Below are 17,019 nucleotides of genomic sequence, written 5' to 3'. Positions count from 1 at the left end.
ATCATATTAAGGTGAATCAATGGTTATGATTTAGTAACTACCTATTTCAATATATTTTTCTCTTTTATCATTATTGATCTACCTTTATATGATTATGATTGACTACATGAACCATGTCATGTCTTTTTCAACATATATATATATATATATATATATATATATGAGAAAAATATTTCTCAAGCAGTTTGAGATATATTTATCTCCTTTCACCATAAAATTACGTCGTTTTGTTTATTTATTTCCTTATATTAATTGATTCACTTTTGAATGGTTACGATTCATTTTTTCTCTTTCTTATTTTATCACCATTGATCAATCTTTGTACGGTTATAATTTAGTAGCTGGATATAAAGTTATCTCAAGCAACTTGAGAAACTATAAGCTATGTGTGTGTGTGTGTGTGAGAGAGAGGTAGGATCTTTTGACACCAGTGTCAAATTTGAAATTTGACACCTCATCTGAGAGCCATTAGATCAAAAAAATATCAATGGGGTCATATGCTTACAAATCAGAGCCATTGATCTTTTTTTATCTAATGGCTATCAGATGAGGTGTCAAATTTGAAATTTGACACTGATGTCAAAGGATCCTACCTATATATATATATATATATATATATATATATATATATATATATATATATATATATATATATATATATATATATATATAAGGCATGATATACTTACAACCAAAAAAGTTTACCACATTTACAACCAACCTAATGACCATTGATTTCTGTCAATCTAACGGTTATTTTATTGGAAATTAATAATTAATTAATAAATGCGACCCAATAATTTTCAATAAATTATAACCGTTAGATTGACGGAAACCAATAATGATTATATTGGTTGTAAGGGTGATAAACTTTTTTGGTTGTAAGTATATCCATCAGTGTAAGTTACACTCTTAATCTTATCTGTTAATCTCACTTATATCTAAGGGCTCGAATTTTTTAGTAATGTGAGCCATTGGATACAAGTGGATCAATGGTCAATATTGAGTGTAAGACTTCTAACTCTTACACTGGTGTAAGAATATCCTGCCTCATATATATATGGCAAAATGATTTGTAATGTGACTGCATATAAGCATTGGTGCAATCACCTAAAAACTACGTCGTTTTGGGTGAGATAAAGGAAGTTCGCGTTCAAAATTAATTGTAGAAAATGAAAATATTATATTTATTCCTATCTTTGTATGGTTATGATTTTCCATATTTAATTTTTTATATTTATTTCCACTTTTGTATGGTTATAATTTCTCGTATTTAATGCTTTCACACTATAAAACGATATAGTTTTATATGACCGCACCAATCTTTAGGTACAATCATTGTACATCCGCTAAATCCTATCTATCTATATATATATATATATATATATATATATATGGCTTTAATATTTATATATATGGCTTTAATTCTACAATGAATGTAGATAACTTATCTATTTTAACTCCCAAAACGACGTCGTTTTACGTTGAAAAAAAATTATAATAAGAAAGTCTATTATAACTCTTAAATTAATTATAATGTCCCAAAATATTATTGTTTTGGGCACAATATAAACGGCAGAAAAAGCGTGAAGTGCACGTGGTGAGCAAGCAGTTATCGTATATAATTAGGATAATGGAAACAAGCACTTCGTCACGGTAGTGAGATATTGTTCTACAAGAAGATATATTATTATGGGTTAGGTTTGCGTGCTATTCATGCGCGCGATAACTTTACTCTCTGGTAGGGCAACAATGAGCGTTTCGACTGAGAATGAAGGAGGACCACAAGTTTTGCTGAAGATTCACATGGCTGTATGTGCAAGAGTGTCAAGAGATCGAAGAACGGGGAGGAATTCTCCCCGGATTCTTCTAATCGTGGAGCGAGTTTAGGGAACATCAAGGATTGCATTTCGTCTGGGAAACCCAAATCCTTTGCGGAAGCTTTGCGATCAGAAGGAAATGCAATGGCGGAGGACGATTCCTGGCAGGACGAGGATGAGGAAGACTCAAGTGAGCCTTTAGACCCCAAGCTAGGAGTCATCAACGAACTGGGATTTCAAACCATCTATGGTGAAGATGGATCTGTCCGATTCATATGCTCAAAGGAGGCAAAACAGAGGCTAAGGAATCCTTGGAGAAATGCTATCATAGTGAAACTCCTGGGGAAGAAAGCTGGTGTTATGTACATGAAGAATAAACTTGGCAGCTTATGGGCGAAATCAGGTTCAATCATAGTAGCTGACCTGGGGAACGAATTTTACTCTGTCAAATTCACGAGCTTGGAGGACCTTAATTTGGCTCTAACAGGAGGACCGTGGACTCTCATGGGGCACTACCTGGCCATAAGGAAATGTGAGCCTTTTTTCAATCCTCATAGAGCAAACATCCATCGTGTAGCAGCCTGGATACGGCTACCAAGTATTCCTCTTGAGTTCTGTGTTATATCTGTCCTGAAGTTAATTGGAAGTTCTATTGGCAAGGTGCTGAAAATTGATAAAACTACATCATTGGGGGATAGAGGAAAGTATGCCAGGATTTGTGTAGAACTAGATCTTTCTAGTCCTTTGAGGGGGGAATATATTATAAAAGAGGAAACCTTCAAGGTGGAGTATAAAGGTCTATATCTAATCTGTCTCCAATGTGGGAAGTATGGGCATAATTCTGAAAAATGCCCAGATTTTGTGAAACCTACCGAAAGCAATAAGACTCAAGAGCCTGTCATTGTAAAAGAGTCTCCTACTATGAGTCCAGGTGTGGGACCCTGGATGGTGGTCCAAAGGAAGAAGTTTGCAAAAGATCCTCAAGTGAAAAAAGCCGAAGGTAAAGAAGAAAGAATTTTTGGAGTTGACATATCCAACAAAAAACAATCAAGCCAGCAGAAAAAAGATCCAGGGAGTAATGCTAGCCCTAGTGTGCTGAAGAGTCCTAGCTTGAAAGCCTCTGGTGGACCCAAGATCAATGTCAGTAAGGAAAATAAAGGTGACCATATACCTCAGAACCATCCCCATCCTTCTGGTAGGAAGACTCCAATAACACACAAAAAGACACAGGCAAACCCTTTTACAAACCTAAAGCTCCAGAGAATCCAAATACTTTTGTTTTTTCCTTTGAATATATTTCAGGGGGAAAAAGCTCTACATCCCTAGAGCTCCCTTCATCTAGTACACCTTCTAAAATGGCCCCCAAGAGTCTAAACCCCACGGCCTCAGATCACAGTCCTGGGATAATGCCCAATTCCTCAGAGGCAGAGAAGGAGCTTTGCTCCAAGATAGCTGCAACCAAGCTAAGTGGTAAGGAGATGGCAATCACTCAATGTGATTTGTGTATAGAAGAAGGAAAGCCTTCGGATATGGAAATCATAAAGATGATCAGTGAGGAACAGCCCACAACAGATGAACCTCCTGATTCTGAAGGTGCAGTGGGTATGGATATGGAGAAAAAGAATATAAGCACTGAAGCAGTGCCTATGGCTGAAAGCGACCAGGGGCTTTGTAACACTGGACCTGTTCTAATTATCCAATGAATTGCATGATTTGGAATTGTAGGGGTGCTGCGAAGAAAACATTCAAACCGACCCTTAGTAATTTCATTACGAAACATAAGATTGGCATGGTTGCAATCTTAGAACCTAGAATCAGTGGGGCTATTGCCCAGAAAAAAAATAAAACAACTCGGTTTTAACCAGTTTGTTATGGAAGATGCAGTTGGCTTTTCTGGAGGAATCTGGATCCTATGGAAAGATGAGTGCTTCAATATCTCTATCATAGAGAAAAATAGTCAATTTATCCATATGTCCTGCTCGGTTAATTCAGGGAGGCCTTTTTCCTGACTATAGTCTATGCTAATCCTAGAGAGGAGGTTAGGGAGGAGTTGTGGCCCAATCTTATAAGAATCAGTGAGAATATAGTGGGCCCTTGGGCTATGATGGGTGACTTCAATGAGATAGCTTATGTCTATAAGAAAAAAAGGAAGTGCTCCTGTAAATGTTGCTAGATGTCAAAAATTATCATCCATCCTTAATACTTGTAATATCATGGACCTTGGTTGTAGGGGTTCAAAGTTTACCTGGAGAGGTCCCAAGTGGACTCATTTGGATAGGGTTTTTAAAAGATTAGACAGAATTTGTGTGAATGCAGACTGGAGAGTAATATTTCAAGATGCCAATGTTAGATCCTTACCTAAACTCAATTCGGATCACAACCCACTTCTCCTATCTCTCATCCCAAATAGTTCTTCCTGGAAGGAAAGACCTTTCAGATTTCTAGTGGCCTGGCAAGAGCATGCTACTTTCTCCCACTTTCTAAAATTTGTGTGGAATCCTCAGCTCAAAATTAATCATAGCTTGAATGATTTGGTTAAGCCTCTGAAATCTTGGAACAAAAAGGTTTTTGGGTGTATTCAGGTGAGGAAAGACTATCTTCTTAAAAAGCTTCAAGAAACTCAATTGAATACCAATAGCATGTTGGACCAGGTTCAATCTGAGTTAGACAAGGCTCTTCAAGAAGAACTGAACCGAGTGTTGGATCAAGAAGAAGCTCTTTGGTTCCAGAAGGCTAGATGCAAGTGGGTTGCTGATGGAGATCGTAATACTAGATTCTATCACACCACTACAGTTATCAGGAGAGCTAGGAACAAAATCCTAGAATTGAAAAATGATGAAGGGCATCTGGTGAGAGAGGAAGAAAACCAGAAGAAGCTCATCAACAAGTTTTTCAGTAACCTGTTTATAGAAGAGAACCAAAATAGACCTTGGACTACTACAAGAGCTAACTGGCCTGTTTTGCACAACTCTGATCTGAAGAAGCTTAATGATCCTATTTTGGAGCTAATGATAAAGGAAGCCTTCTTTTCCATGAGTGGTTTAAAAGCCCCTGGACCAGATGGATTTCCTGCTTTTTTCTTTCAGAAAAATTGGGATCTAATTAAGAAGCAAGTGGTGGAGGGTGTGAATCAGATTTGGAAGAATCCTTCTGAGGTGAGGGATCTCAATAGAACTTTCCTGGTTCTAATTCCCAAACTAGCTAAACCTGACAGAATCTCTTAATTCCGGCCCATTGCTCTTTTCTTAGTGCTTTACAAAGGTATCATCAAACTTATAGTAGGGTAGCTGAAACTCATTCTAAACAAGCTTATCTCTCCTCAACAAGCCAGCTTTGTTCCCAACAGGCAAATTCAGGACAATATCATCATTGCTCGGGAAATTGTCCACTCTATGAATAGAATGAAATGCAAAAGGGCCTTCTTCACTATAAAGATTGATCTTGAAAAAGCCTATGATCGAATGTCCTGGAGTTTTATTCAAAAAGTCTTAATTGAGATCAACCTTCCAGATCCCTTGGTGCAGCTCATCATGCATTGTATTTCTTCTTTTGAGCTAGAAATTCTCTGGAATGGTACTCAATCGGGTAGAATTTCCCCTAGTAGAGGCCTTAGACAGAGGGACCCCATTTCCCCCTACATCTTTGTCCTTTGCATGGAGAAGTTGTCCCACCTAATTGTAGATCGCATGAATACCAAACAGTGGAAGCCTATGTCAGCTGGTAAAGGTGATCCTCCAATCTCTCACCTGCTTTTCGCGGATGACTTACTGCTCTTTGGTGAAGCAAGTATTGACCAGATAAAGATCATCATAAATTGCCTTGCTACTTTTGGAGATATGTCTGGACAAAAGGTTAGCTACCCCAAATCCAACATTTTCTTCTCAAGGAATGTTGCCTCTGAGCTTTCTAGTGCTATTGTGGAATTAAGTGGCTTTGCTCATACCAAGTTTATTGGCAGATATCTGGGTTATAGGATGAAACATGGGAGAATCAGCAAACAGCACTATGGGGATATCATGGATAGAGTTAATGGCAGGCTTCAAGGCTGGAAAAAGAACTGTTTGTCAGTTACTCTAGCTAAATCTGTCATCTCAGTCATTCCTATGTTCAGCATGGAGAATAGTCTTCTCCATAAAGGTATTTGTGAGGATATTGAAAAACTCCAAAGGAAATTCATATGGGGCGACACAGACAATCAAAGGAAGAGTCATTCGGTTAACTGGGATCAACTCAAGCTACCAAAAAACCAAAGAGGTCTGGGTATTATCAACCTAAGAAAGCAAAATGAAGCATTTCTCCATAAGTGTGCCTGGTCCTTAGTTCAGTCCCCTGAGCAACTATGGGCTCGTGTGTTAGTTACTAAATATGGCAGAAACAAAAATCTGGTGAAGGAAGTTACTAGCAAAGCTTATGACTCCCATTTGTGGAAGAGCCTAGCTAAAATTTGGCCAAACATGATTAGAAATATCTCTTGGCAGATTGGAAATGGCAAGAAAGTTAATTTCTGGAAAAATAATTGGATTGGTTCCAATACTGATCTACTGTCCCTTGCATATGTTTCCCTTACAGATGAGGATGTTGCTTTCAAGTGAAATCATAGTTCCTTTCTGTCAGGTGTAGGGTGGAATATTCAATTCCTTATGCATCACTTTGATAGGAGTATAGTGAATCAGATCCTGGCCATCCCTTGTCCGAGTGAGGAAGCAGGAGAGGATTATCTTTGCTGGACAAATGTGTCACCAGGCTAATCCATTGGGAAATCTGCGTACAGGAACCTGATTAGCAATGCCAATAATTACAGCCATGACAATTGGGATAGAGTTTGGAGCTGGAAAGGAAAAGAGAGGAACAAAATTCTCATATGGAAGATGCTTCATGAGAGGATGCTAACCAAAGAATACATTAGCAGATGGAGTGGTTCTTCAAATAACTGCCCTTCGTGTCCAAATTTAGTGGAGACAAGCCTTCATTCTTTTAGGGATTGTCCTAAAGCAAAACATGTTTGGTTATCACCCCTCTTCCAACCGTTGCCAATTGGTTTCTTCAACTCTAGTTCCTTCAAAGAGTGGATTCAATTTAACTTGAATCAGGGGATTAAAAGTGATAAAGACTAGAGGGACTTCTTCTTTACTGCCTGCAACTTTGCGTGGTCTTGGAGAAATAAAGAGCTCCACGATATAACAGCAAAACGTCCAGCTGGTCCAGCTTGTGTTCTTGTTGCGTTAGTTGAGGAAAATAGCAGCTGTAGAAGAGATCGAAAGCTGCAGCATGATCCCAAAATTATTGTGCACCCTTCCCCTGCTAGATGGATTGTCCCTGATCAGATATTCTCAAATTGAATGTGGATGGAGCAGCAACAGTGGATAGAGCGGCTTGCGTAGGTCTTTTAAGAGATTGGAATGGAATTTGGATTAGTGGGTTTTCTGCTTTTATTGGTTCATGTTCCCCCTTACAAGCTGAACTTCGGTCTATCTTTCATGGATTGGAGTTTGCTTGGAGTTATGGTTGGAAGAGCATTACTTTGGAGTCAGATTCTATTCAAGCTTTATGCTATCTTACCAAGTCAGGTAATGAAACTCGAAAGCCAACTCTGGTGGCTAGGATTCGAGCTGTTCTTATTAGAGACTGGGCTGTCTCTTTGAAACATGTTCCAAGGAGCTGCAATACTTGTGCGGATTGGATTGCAAAAAAAGCCTTAGATGATTCCTTTGGCCTTGTCACCATCCCTTCCCCTCAAAGTGAGCTGCTCAACCTTCTTGCTGCGGACCTTCTTGATCCTGGACAAGTCCCAGCTGAGTTCTAGTCACTGCTGCTGACCTGTTATGGCTATCAGTGGTGCCTTTTCTGTTCTGTTTTTACTGTTTTCTTAGTTTGCTGTTAGTTTCTTTTTGCTGTCTTGTGGGGCTATGCCCCATGTAGTTACCAAAAAAATAAAAAAGATATTGTTCTACGGATGAATAGGAATTAGGAAATATGTAATGGCAACGTTTTGTCATGTAATGAGCGTGATTTCTGTTGATGCGTCAGGGGTGATCATTTCAGAATGATCTCAAATTTGTTCTTGGGTGAGGCTCACGGCACTAGTGTTTTTTTTCGCTTTTAGAGTTATTTCGATGGAGTTTTTAATTATTTTTTATTTTTGTAGTGATAATTTTGTAATTTCAATTGTATGACTTTTTGTTTCCTAATTAAGAGAGTGAAACTTAATTTATTTGATTATTTTTTGGTTAAATAAAAATTAATTTGAAAGTTGCGACTTCTCTAAATCCTAGATCAATCATGCGCTTTAATATTATCCGTAAATACCCAAACTAATGGTTGTGTCATGGACGAACATTGCTAAAACAATTTATAAATTATTTTTTTATGGATTTTTATACACAATAATGAGTTGGAGAATTTATAAAGTTGTGATATAATGGATGAGCATAGTCCATTTCAAAATCTCAACTTTCCTTTAATATAGGAACAAAATGATAACCTTCCCTCACATGATTTATCTAAACATTAAAACACGTTATTTTTCTTCTTAAGAGACGTAACTCACCTTCCTTGCATCACTTAAATGAAATGTTTACAAATTAATTAGTATGCTTCTCATAGCAAACGAACGTTTAAAGTGCAATTATTATCCACACACAAAAAAACGTTTAAAGTGCATACAAGAAAAAAGTTTATTTGTGACAAAAATTTTCGTCACAAATTACAATTTTTGACACAAATAATCAAATTTCGTCACAAATTTCATATGTAGTGACGAAATTTACGACACTAATAAGATTTTTTCTTATAGTAATATAATTGGTTTGGGAAGGATAGCCCTGATTCATGACCGATTATTACGAGCAGGCCTTTATAATCCTTCACTTCACGAAGTCACTCTCTCATTTGTGAAAATATTTTTCGGACAGGTGTACAATATTATTATAATTTACTCCTCATCTATAATAGGAATAGAATCATTTCACACCAAATTTTAATTATTGATTTTAGTCAATTTAATAATAATTAATTAATAAATATGATCCAATAAATTATAACTATTAGAGTCATAAAATTAAAAATTAAAATTTGATGCTAAATATTTTAGTTTCACGACCACATCAAAAATGGTGTCCCCTCTATAATAACAAACTTTGCGTTTGAGTAATTTCTTACGTCTTGCCCTTTCGCTTTATCGAATCCCGGATAACTATTGAATTGTCATTTACACGGTCTATGACTTTACCAATTCGGGATCCGTCACTGTTTTGCGTTGATATATTAATTAGCTGAATCCTTGAGGTTGTCTTTTGGTCCATTGACGCTTAGTGTAGGACGTTTTAATTTTTCTAAGAGTCACAATTATATTTAGGTATCTTGTACTCAAATTCAAAAGTTTTCTGGATTTCATATATGAATTGTCACTCTAAACCAAATTATGTATCCTCAAAATCCGATATACATTTTGCAAAGCATGCGTATACTTTTATCATGTTGTAACTATATATTTTATTGGAGACGGCAACTAGGAAAAAAACAACATGAAAAGCAACGCACAACAACTTGGGCTCTCTCAGCCCAATGACCAATCTCAAACTGATTATATACCTTTCAATGGCCTTAGTTTTGTATTGTTGGGCCTAGATGCTTAACAACTCAAATGAATGACATTACTATTCCTTCACGCTTATAGCTAGATTAAGTTACACTGAATCAAAATATTGCAATTACCACAAACTAATTACTTTCGGAATAAGAATACTGATTCTATCTACAATTTAATTGGTAAAGACAATGTATAAGTCTCCTCCTTCTTCTTTTTTTGGTAGGCGTATAAGTCTCCTTTACCAATGAATAACTCATTTTCAATATTCTCACAACTATTCTTATATATCTCTTTGCACATCATTGTTTATTAATGACTTTTTACATTATTCTTTCTTAATTAATTCAAACATATATTGTGAAAAAAAATGAAGTAAACAAATCATTAAAACAATATAAACAAAAAAGCGAACACCATTTGTGATTTGAGTAATAGTTTTGTATTCATATCTTCTCTACTACTATGTTTCTTAGAGTAGCGCTTGGGGTGAACTTGTCAGGCTCGTAATTTGGGAAATCCTAATTGCTTACTATTTATTTTTTCTTAGACACTGCCCATTTATTTTGATGTCTTTCTAATAAGAAATTCTCCTTTATGTCTCGTACTACTGCATCTAGATCATTAAAATTGTAATAATTAAGTAGACAATATAATCATATATTACATTGATTTAAAATATTAAATAATAAATGTCAATAATTGGATATAATATTCTTACTTTATATAAGAATTTTTCCCATTATACTAAAACACAACAAATTCAAACCAATCAAGAATCAAACACACACTGAGTGTATTTAATCTTATCACTAAAAGGTCCCCAGCTAAAAAGGAAAAACAACAAACAAACAAACAAACAAGCAAAAACAGAAATTTGGTTTGGAACTTTCTATGAACACCAAAATATATCAATCTATAGGACACACTGTTTTCTACAAAAAGATGAAACAGTCCAAGGAGATAAGCGGATTGTTAATATCCTCCATCATAGTTGAGTCCATATCATGGTTATACAGCACATCGTTAACCACGGTTTCATCAATTTTAGAACCAACTCTGAGAGTGCGAGTCTCTCTATGCCTCAAACCAGAATGAACCCTTCGTGAACTATTGTTTGGACTAGCTGCTTTAACACTCTCTTTCCTTAGATAAGACGAAACACAATGAGAATGAGTTGCACTAACCTTCGGAGCACTAATCATTCGCTTAGAAACACTATTATCTGCAAACGTGTTACCCAAAGCACTTCCACATTTGTCTCCATTATTGAATCTCCTGCTCGGAGAAGGTGACCCTAGTGTTGTTCTGCTCAGCATGTTCGAAGCAGAATTAACACTGATATTCCTCTCTGGCTCCTTTCGGAAACTCTTCTGTCTTGTTAGATTCGTCGGTGAGTTTGATCGAACCCTCTTCTGTGGCATGGAAAACGACCCAACAACCTTTTGTGATGGAGATTGCTTCAATATTGGTGCCAAGATGGGTTTAATAGGTGAAGGGTTTGTTATCTTCATTGATTGAGCTTTAGGTTTAGTGGGCATCGAGGAAAGAGTGGCTTCTCTGATTGAGTTCATGCGAGTGATATGTGGGTTCTCCTTATAACATGACCATAGGAAATCATTAGAGAATGATCTGTCCTTTGAGCTCAAAGATGATGAAGCAGTTGATAAGGACGAGGCTGAACATATAGTGTTGGAAGTGGTGCATGTGAAGGATGAAATGGAAGAAGTGGAAGAGGTCGGAGATGAAGGAGAAGGTAAGATTTTTTTTGAAGAATAAAGGATTGGTGTTGGTTGAGTTTGAGAGATGACAAGCTTGTCTTGGACATGGTTGAATTGATCTTCTAGGGTATGTTTTTCGGGTCTGCATTTGCTAATGCAGCAACCCATTTTGATTGATTTGGGGATAAGAATTATGAAAACAAAGGGAATGTGTGTGTGTGTGTGTGTGTGTGTGTGGGAATGAGGAAGAAGAAGGACTATAGTTAAGTTTAATATATTAGAGCATTGGAAGTTGCATTTGAAAAAAAAGGAAGGGAAAGTAGGGGAATTTCTTTTGCTTTTTGGTGATTTTTCTCTTTAGCTTTTCAGAGAGTATGTTTATTTGAATTTGGTTACCGGGGATGTGTTCCGTTGTATAACGGTTCTATAGGAAGATTGTGGTGGCTGCTATCATGACTCCTTCGTTGCTTTTTGAGTTTTTTAGTGTCTAGGTAGGGCCTTTGTGTGCAAATGCAATGCCATCACGTTTTGGGCCAACCGAATCCACCAACCACCACCGTTGATTCTGGATCAATTACAGATCCGACCCAGCAAAGATTGATCTGATTTTCATTCATTTTTGTTCATGTGGAGAGATATTTAGGAAAAAAAATTTAAATATTACTTTTTTTAATAAATAATTACACAAATGTAATCGTTTTGAAACTATTTAGGTAAGTATAGCAGTCAAACACGCCCCACAGAGGCGAGACCGGTTGGAGAGAGACATTTTCCATTTCGGCGTGACCGAGGAGAGAGACACTTCCTATTAGAGCGTGTTTCACCAAGTACTGCCACGTGACACAAAAGTTAACAGTTTGATCGTAAAATTTTGGAAGTCCATAACTTTTGACTCGGGTATCCGAATTAAGTAATTTTTTGTTTTATTCCACATAACTTTTCAAGATCTACGTAATGACACCTCATTTGGCATATTTTGTATGTGACAAAAAAAATTTGAATTTATAACAATGCTAACCAAAAGAACATTTAAATCCAAATTAATAAATAGAAAACCACTCATATGATTAGAAACATTAATAATAAAGATCCTTATGATTATGGTAAGTTATGATAAGGTTAGGTTAGTTGCAAATATGTCGTCATTCTCATTAATAGCATGCAATGAATATGAGAATGAGAGTGTCTTTCTCTTCGGTCACGCCAAAATGAAGAGTGTCTCTCTCCAACCAGTTACGTTCCTGTGGGGCGTGTTTGAATGCTATATCTCTGTAAATAGTTTCAAACGATTATATTTATATAATTATTTATTAAAAAACAATATTTAAATTTTTTTGCCCAGATATTTATAACCCAAATTCATTTTCTTTTCTTTTTAAAAAAAAAAAAAACAAATTTAGAAGAGTTTCACTGAAAAACTTAGTAAGCTGCACGTATATTAGTCGACAAAACGTAATTTCTATCCTCTTAATAAAGCAACTTGATATATTCAAGTATTTAAAAAATATTAAACTAAAGAAAAGATATATTTAGCAGCTTGAAAGTTTAAAAAATATTTAATATTTTTTTTAAATGTGTAAAAATATTATTAAATTATTGATTAAGAGAATATAAAATTATTCATAATATAGTTGTTGGATGAAAGATAAAGATCATGAGTTTAGTCCTTTATCCTTGAGAACCATCTCTCCCAGTTTCACGCGTTGTTGGGAGGGATAATAAAAAAGGAAAAAATTATATAAATGCATAGAGTTTTTCGGAACAGTAACCAAAGTGTCACGTTTGGACAAAAAATTTACCAGACTGCCACGTCAACAGTAAATTTTGTCAAAATGCCACGCGGTGTAGCGAATTATGTATGCAAGTAATTCGCTACACAGTGTAGCGAAATATGCCACGTCAGAACGCACAGAACCAAAAATGCCACATGTCAAATTTTGCAAAATTCGCTACATAGGGTAGCGAATTTTGCAAAATTTGACATGTGGCATTTTTGTCTCTGACGTAGCATATTTCGCTACACTGTGTAGCGAATTACTTGCATACATAATTCGCTACACTGTGTAGCGAATTATGCCGCGTGGCATTTTGGCAAAATTTACTGTTGGCGTGATAGTCTGGTAAATTTTTTGTCCAAACGTGACAAAATGGTCACTCTCCCGAGTTTTTCCATATTGCTAGCTAGTGCTGTTTTACTTCATTAAAACTCCAACACCTTATTTATAGGAAATAGCTTAGCATTATTTCTTTTCTTGAGTCCGCAACATATTCTAATTTGTTTAAAAAAAAACGGAAGAGGGTGCGTGCTGGGAATTATGATAAATAAAATTAAAAGAAAAATTGCGTATATTAGGATGGAAATGAGTTCCCAAAAGAAATCTGAATAAATACATACAAGAAATTGACAAAGGAAAATCAATCATACAGGCGGGGAGCAACACCACCAGCTCCCTCATTGGAGAATGACTTGACTTCCTGGGAGATTTGCTGAATTTGAAGCATTGAATTACTACTAAAATGCTCTCCGAAAATGCCTAAGAAAAAATACACTCATTCATTTAAAACATTTGTTCATTCACAACACAAAGATAAAGATTACATCGTGACAGTCAACGGCGAAGGATAAGACAACATGTCCAGTTATATTTTTGATAAACTCGTAATTTGTGATGTTTTAAAATGCTAAAGCCACTCTTAAATCTAGTTTAAAGTATGAAAATTTATAGTTATTTGGCTAAAATCACTCTTAAATCTAGTTTAAGGCCCATTACATGGTTTTAACCTAAAATAAGGATTCCCTCATCTATTTAAGTCATTCTTAAGAGGAATTACACAATTAGATATATTTTGACACCGGAGGAACCTTGGACATCACGAAAGCAAATTTGCTTGGATTTTTATGTTTTTGAGAGCAGAGATGAGTCAAAGATAGGATTACGATAGAGATCGTAAAGATTATCCGCACCATCACATAAATAGAGTTTGGGGAAACTATTACATCTTGTTGCGTTCTTGTTTTTACCATGTCTGACTAGTTTTCTTAGTAGTTACAGTTAGATGGAACACATTTGAATCTTTATATTTCCGAGCTAGTCTTTATGCAATCTTTCTGTTTTATGTTGAATGAATTTATTTTATCGTAATGTCTTTTATGAGTTCTTGATCTTATAGATTGAATCATGATTCATGTATGACAAAAGGAATGTTGATATGCGAATTGGGCTTGAAAAATTCATCATTAATTTGTGTGAATCTAGGCATAGACATACAAATTGTGTAGTCTTGTGTGATTCTTAAATTTAATACTTATTTTCTTTGAAGAACAATCAAGGAACTATGATTTTTTAAGGAAATTAAAGAATTAGAATATCAAGAAATTGAGTCTTAATTAATTTAGGAAAATCGATTGGCGATATAAAAAGAACGTTTACTTAAGTTTTTTATTCAGAACAAATATGAAAAATTGGGGGAAATCGGAGAATCTCTAACTATGTTTTGTTTAAGGGTTAAACATCTGTCCTGTTACCGGAAAATCAAAATTTTGTCCACCTGATACATCGATCTCTGTGCTTTCTTTTATTTTATTTTCATTTTTAAAAACACGTGGGCCCATCTATTGTTTTGTGTCCGCAGGAAATGGTTATATTTTCATGTAACATGACTCTAGTTTTACCCTTTGTTTAATTAATTGCATAAATCTTTGTTTTTGCGTTCCTATTCTTGTTTTATTTTAATTATTTATTAGTTTACAATTAAATATCTCATTTGAATTGTCTAACTTAAGTAAAAATAATGAATTAATGCTTGAAACACTAATCCTCGTAGAAATCATACTACTCTACGCGCTGCTTTCTTATTTGTACCACTAGTACACTTGCTAAAGTTTCCAACAATTTCTCCAGGCTCCACAATCGGAGGAGGCTTTAATGCCTATGTTCAACATTTCTAGACAAGGGACATCCTATGCTATATGGGGCGAAATAAAGAACTGATCTATTATTTTGGGTCTGGATCCTCTCATGTGAAAATTTGTTGTAAATAATTATTATTTAGTCATTTATTTGTTGTATTGGGCCAAGCCTATTAGGTCAAAATTAGGTCAAGTATTCTCTATAAATAGAGAATCCTTTGTACAGATTATTTACAATTCAATAATATTTCAAATACCCTTTTCTTTCAAGATGGTATCAGAGCTCTCGATCCTGAGGGCTCTGCTTCCGCAATTACCGCTTCTTCTTTCCTTCTCTCGCTGCCAATCAGCCGCCACCGGAAATTTTTTCGGGGACCTTTTTTGGACCGAGAGGACCTGTTTCCAAACCTTTTTTCTCTGATCTATCAGTCTGTGGATCTTTTACAATCAATTGACAGCCGGATCTCTTAAGAACGACTCAAACCCACTACTGTTCATCACTAGAACAGTACTTTCTGGTAACCGTTTGGACTCCGCTCAGCCACATAAGGGACCGCCACCTCCGGACGACCTCACGGTGAAAATCCCAGCTCCGGCGATCGCCGCACACGCTCCCACGCGCTTCCACACTCCCGGCGAGTGAGGCCCACTCGCAGACACCTCCACCGGCGCGTGGAGGCGAGTGACTGCTTCTTTCCAGCTTCGGTCAACAGCGTTCTGATCGTCTCTTCATCCTCTTTCTGGATCTGTGATTTTTTCTCAGATCGGACGTCGTTTGGTATTTTTTCCGTATTTTTTGGATACTTGGTGATATTCTTTGACAAGTTTTGTGCAGTATGACCTCTTCTCAAAGGAGTTCTTTTACCAAGTTTTCTGATGGTGCATCTTCTAGAAGAGATGATCGATGGTGTTCTTATTGTAATAGAACAGGTCATATCAAAGATCTATGTTTTCGCCTCCATGGAAAGCAAACTGTCTTAGAAAAGATGGCAAGGTTGCGTGGTCAAGCGCATTTTACTTCCTCTGAAATAACTCCTGCACCTAATAAGACCCAACCTGCATTTCTTCCAGATGAGTTGGAACGGCTCCGAACCATTCTTGATTCTATGAGTAAGCCATCTGATACTAGTGCTTTGACTATGACTGGTATGAGCTCCAAAACTTATTCTTTCCTTTCTTCATGTAATGATTTTAAACATTCTTGGGTTGTTGATTCTGGTGCTACTGATCATATGGCTTGTTGTGCTGACTCCTTTACTTCTTATCATCCTACCATTGGAACTCATACAATAGCCGTAGCTGATGGCTCTCATACATCAATTGCGGGTTCTGGTGACATAAACTTACAGCAGTCCTTACATCTTAAGGATGTTCTTCATGTTCCTAAACTCTACACGAATCTTCTTTCTATTCATAAAATTACAAAAGATTTGAATTGTACTGTAACCTTCTATCCTACCCATTGTGTTTTTCAGGATCTCGTCACGGGAAAGACGATTGGTAGTGCTAAAGAGCAAGGTGGGTTGTACTATCTGGTGTCACAATCTCCTGCAAATAAAGTAACAGATCACATCTTGATGTCTCATGGTCAATCAACTGTTGATTCTTTGATTTGGCTTCATCATAAGCGCTTAGGTCATCCTCCATTTAGTTTACTCCAATCTTTATTTTCGTCATTGTTTTTGTCTAAGCCTGTTGAGTCTTTTCATTGTGATGTTTGTGAATTTGCTATGCATCATCGTGTGTCTTTTCCTTCTAGTATTACTAAGAGTGTTGAACCTTTTGATCTTATTCATTCTGATGTTTGGGGTCCCTCTAAAGTCCCTCATGCTTCTGGAAATAGATGGTTTGTTTCTTTTATTGATGATTACACTCGTGTAAATTGGGTGTACTTAATGCGTGAAAAGTCTGAGGTACCACAACTGTTCTTTCAATGTTATAAAATGATTGAGACCCAGTTTGGTAAAAAAATCAAGAGACTAA

General features: G+C 36.2%; 1 protein-coding gene across 1 annotated transcript; it reads right to left on the bottom strand.

Moving 5' to 3' along the window:
• Positions 1-10,340: 10,340 nt before the first annotated feature.
• LOC133315670 (uncharacterized serine-rich protein C215.13) lies at positions 10,341-11,294 on the bottom strand. Its single transcript, XM_061517337.1, has one exon. The coding sequence runs from the start codon at positions 11,292-11,294 to the stop codon at positions 10,341-10,343; it is 954 nt and encodes a 317-aa protein (XP_061373321.1).
• Positions 11,295-17,019: the final 5,725 nt, after the last annotated feature.

The sequence above is a fragment of the Gastrolobium bilobum genome, unplaced genomic scaffold (genome assembly GCF_033153095.1).
Source record: "Gastrolobium bilobum isolate Gb01-03AN ecotype WA unplaced genomic scaffold, APGP_CSIRO_Gbil_v1 utg3766, whole genome shotgun sequence".
NCBI lineage: Eukaryota > Viridiplantae > Streptophyta > Magnoliopsida > Fabales > Fabaceae > Gastrolobium > Gastrolobium bilobum.
This window is presented reverse-complemented; position numbering and strand designations above follow the sequence as displayed.

Bases quoted from the DNA above. Each gene is read 5' to 3' on its own strand.
- LOC133315670 (XM_061517337.1), bottom strand. From the start codon at position 11,294: ATGGGTTGCTGCATTAGCAAATGCAGACCCGAAAAACATACCCTAGAA.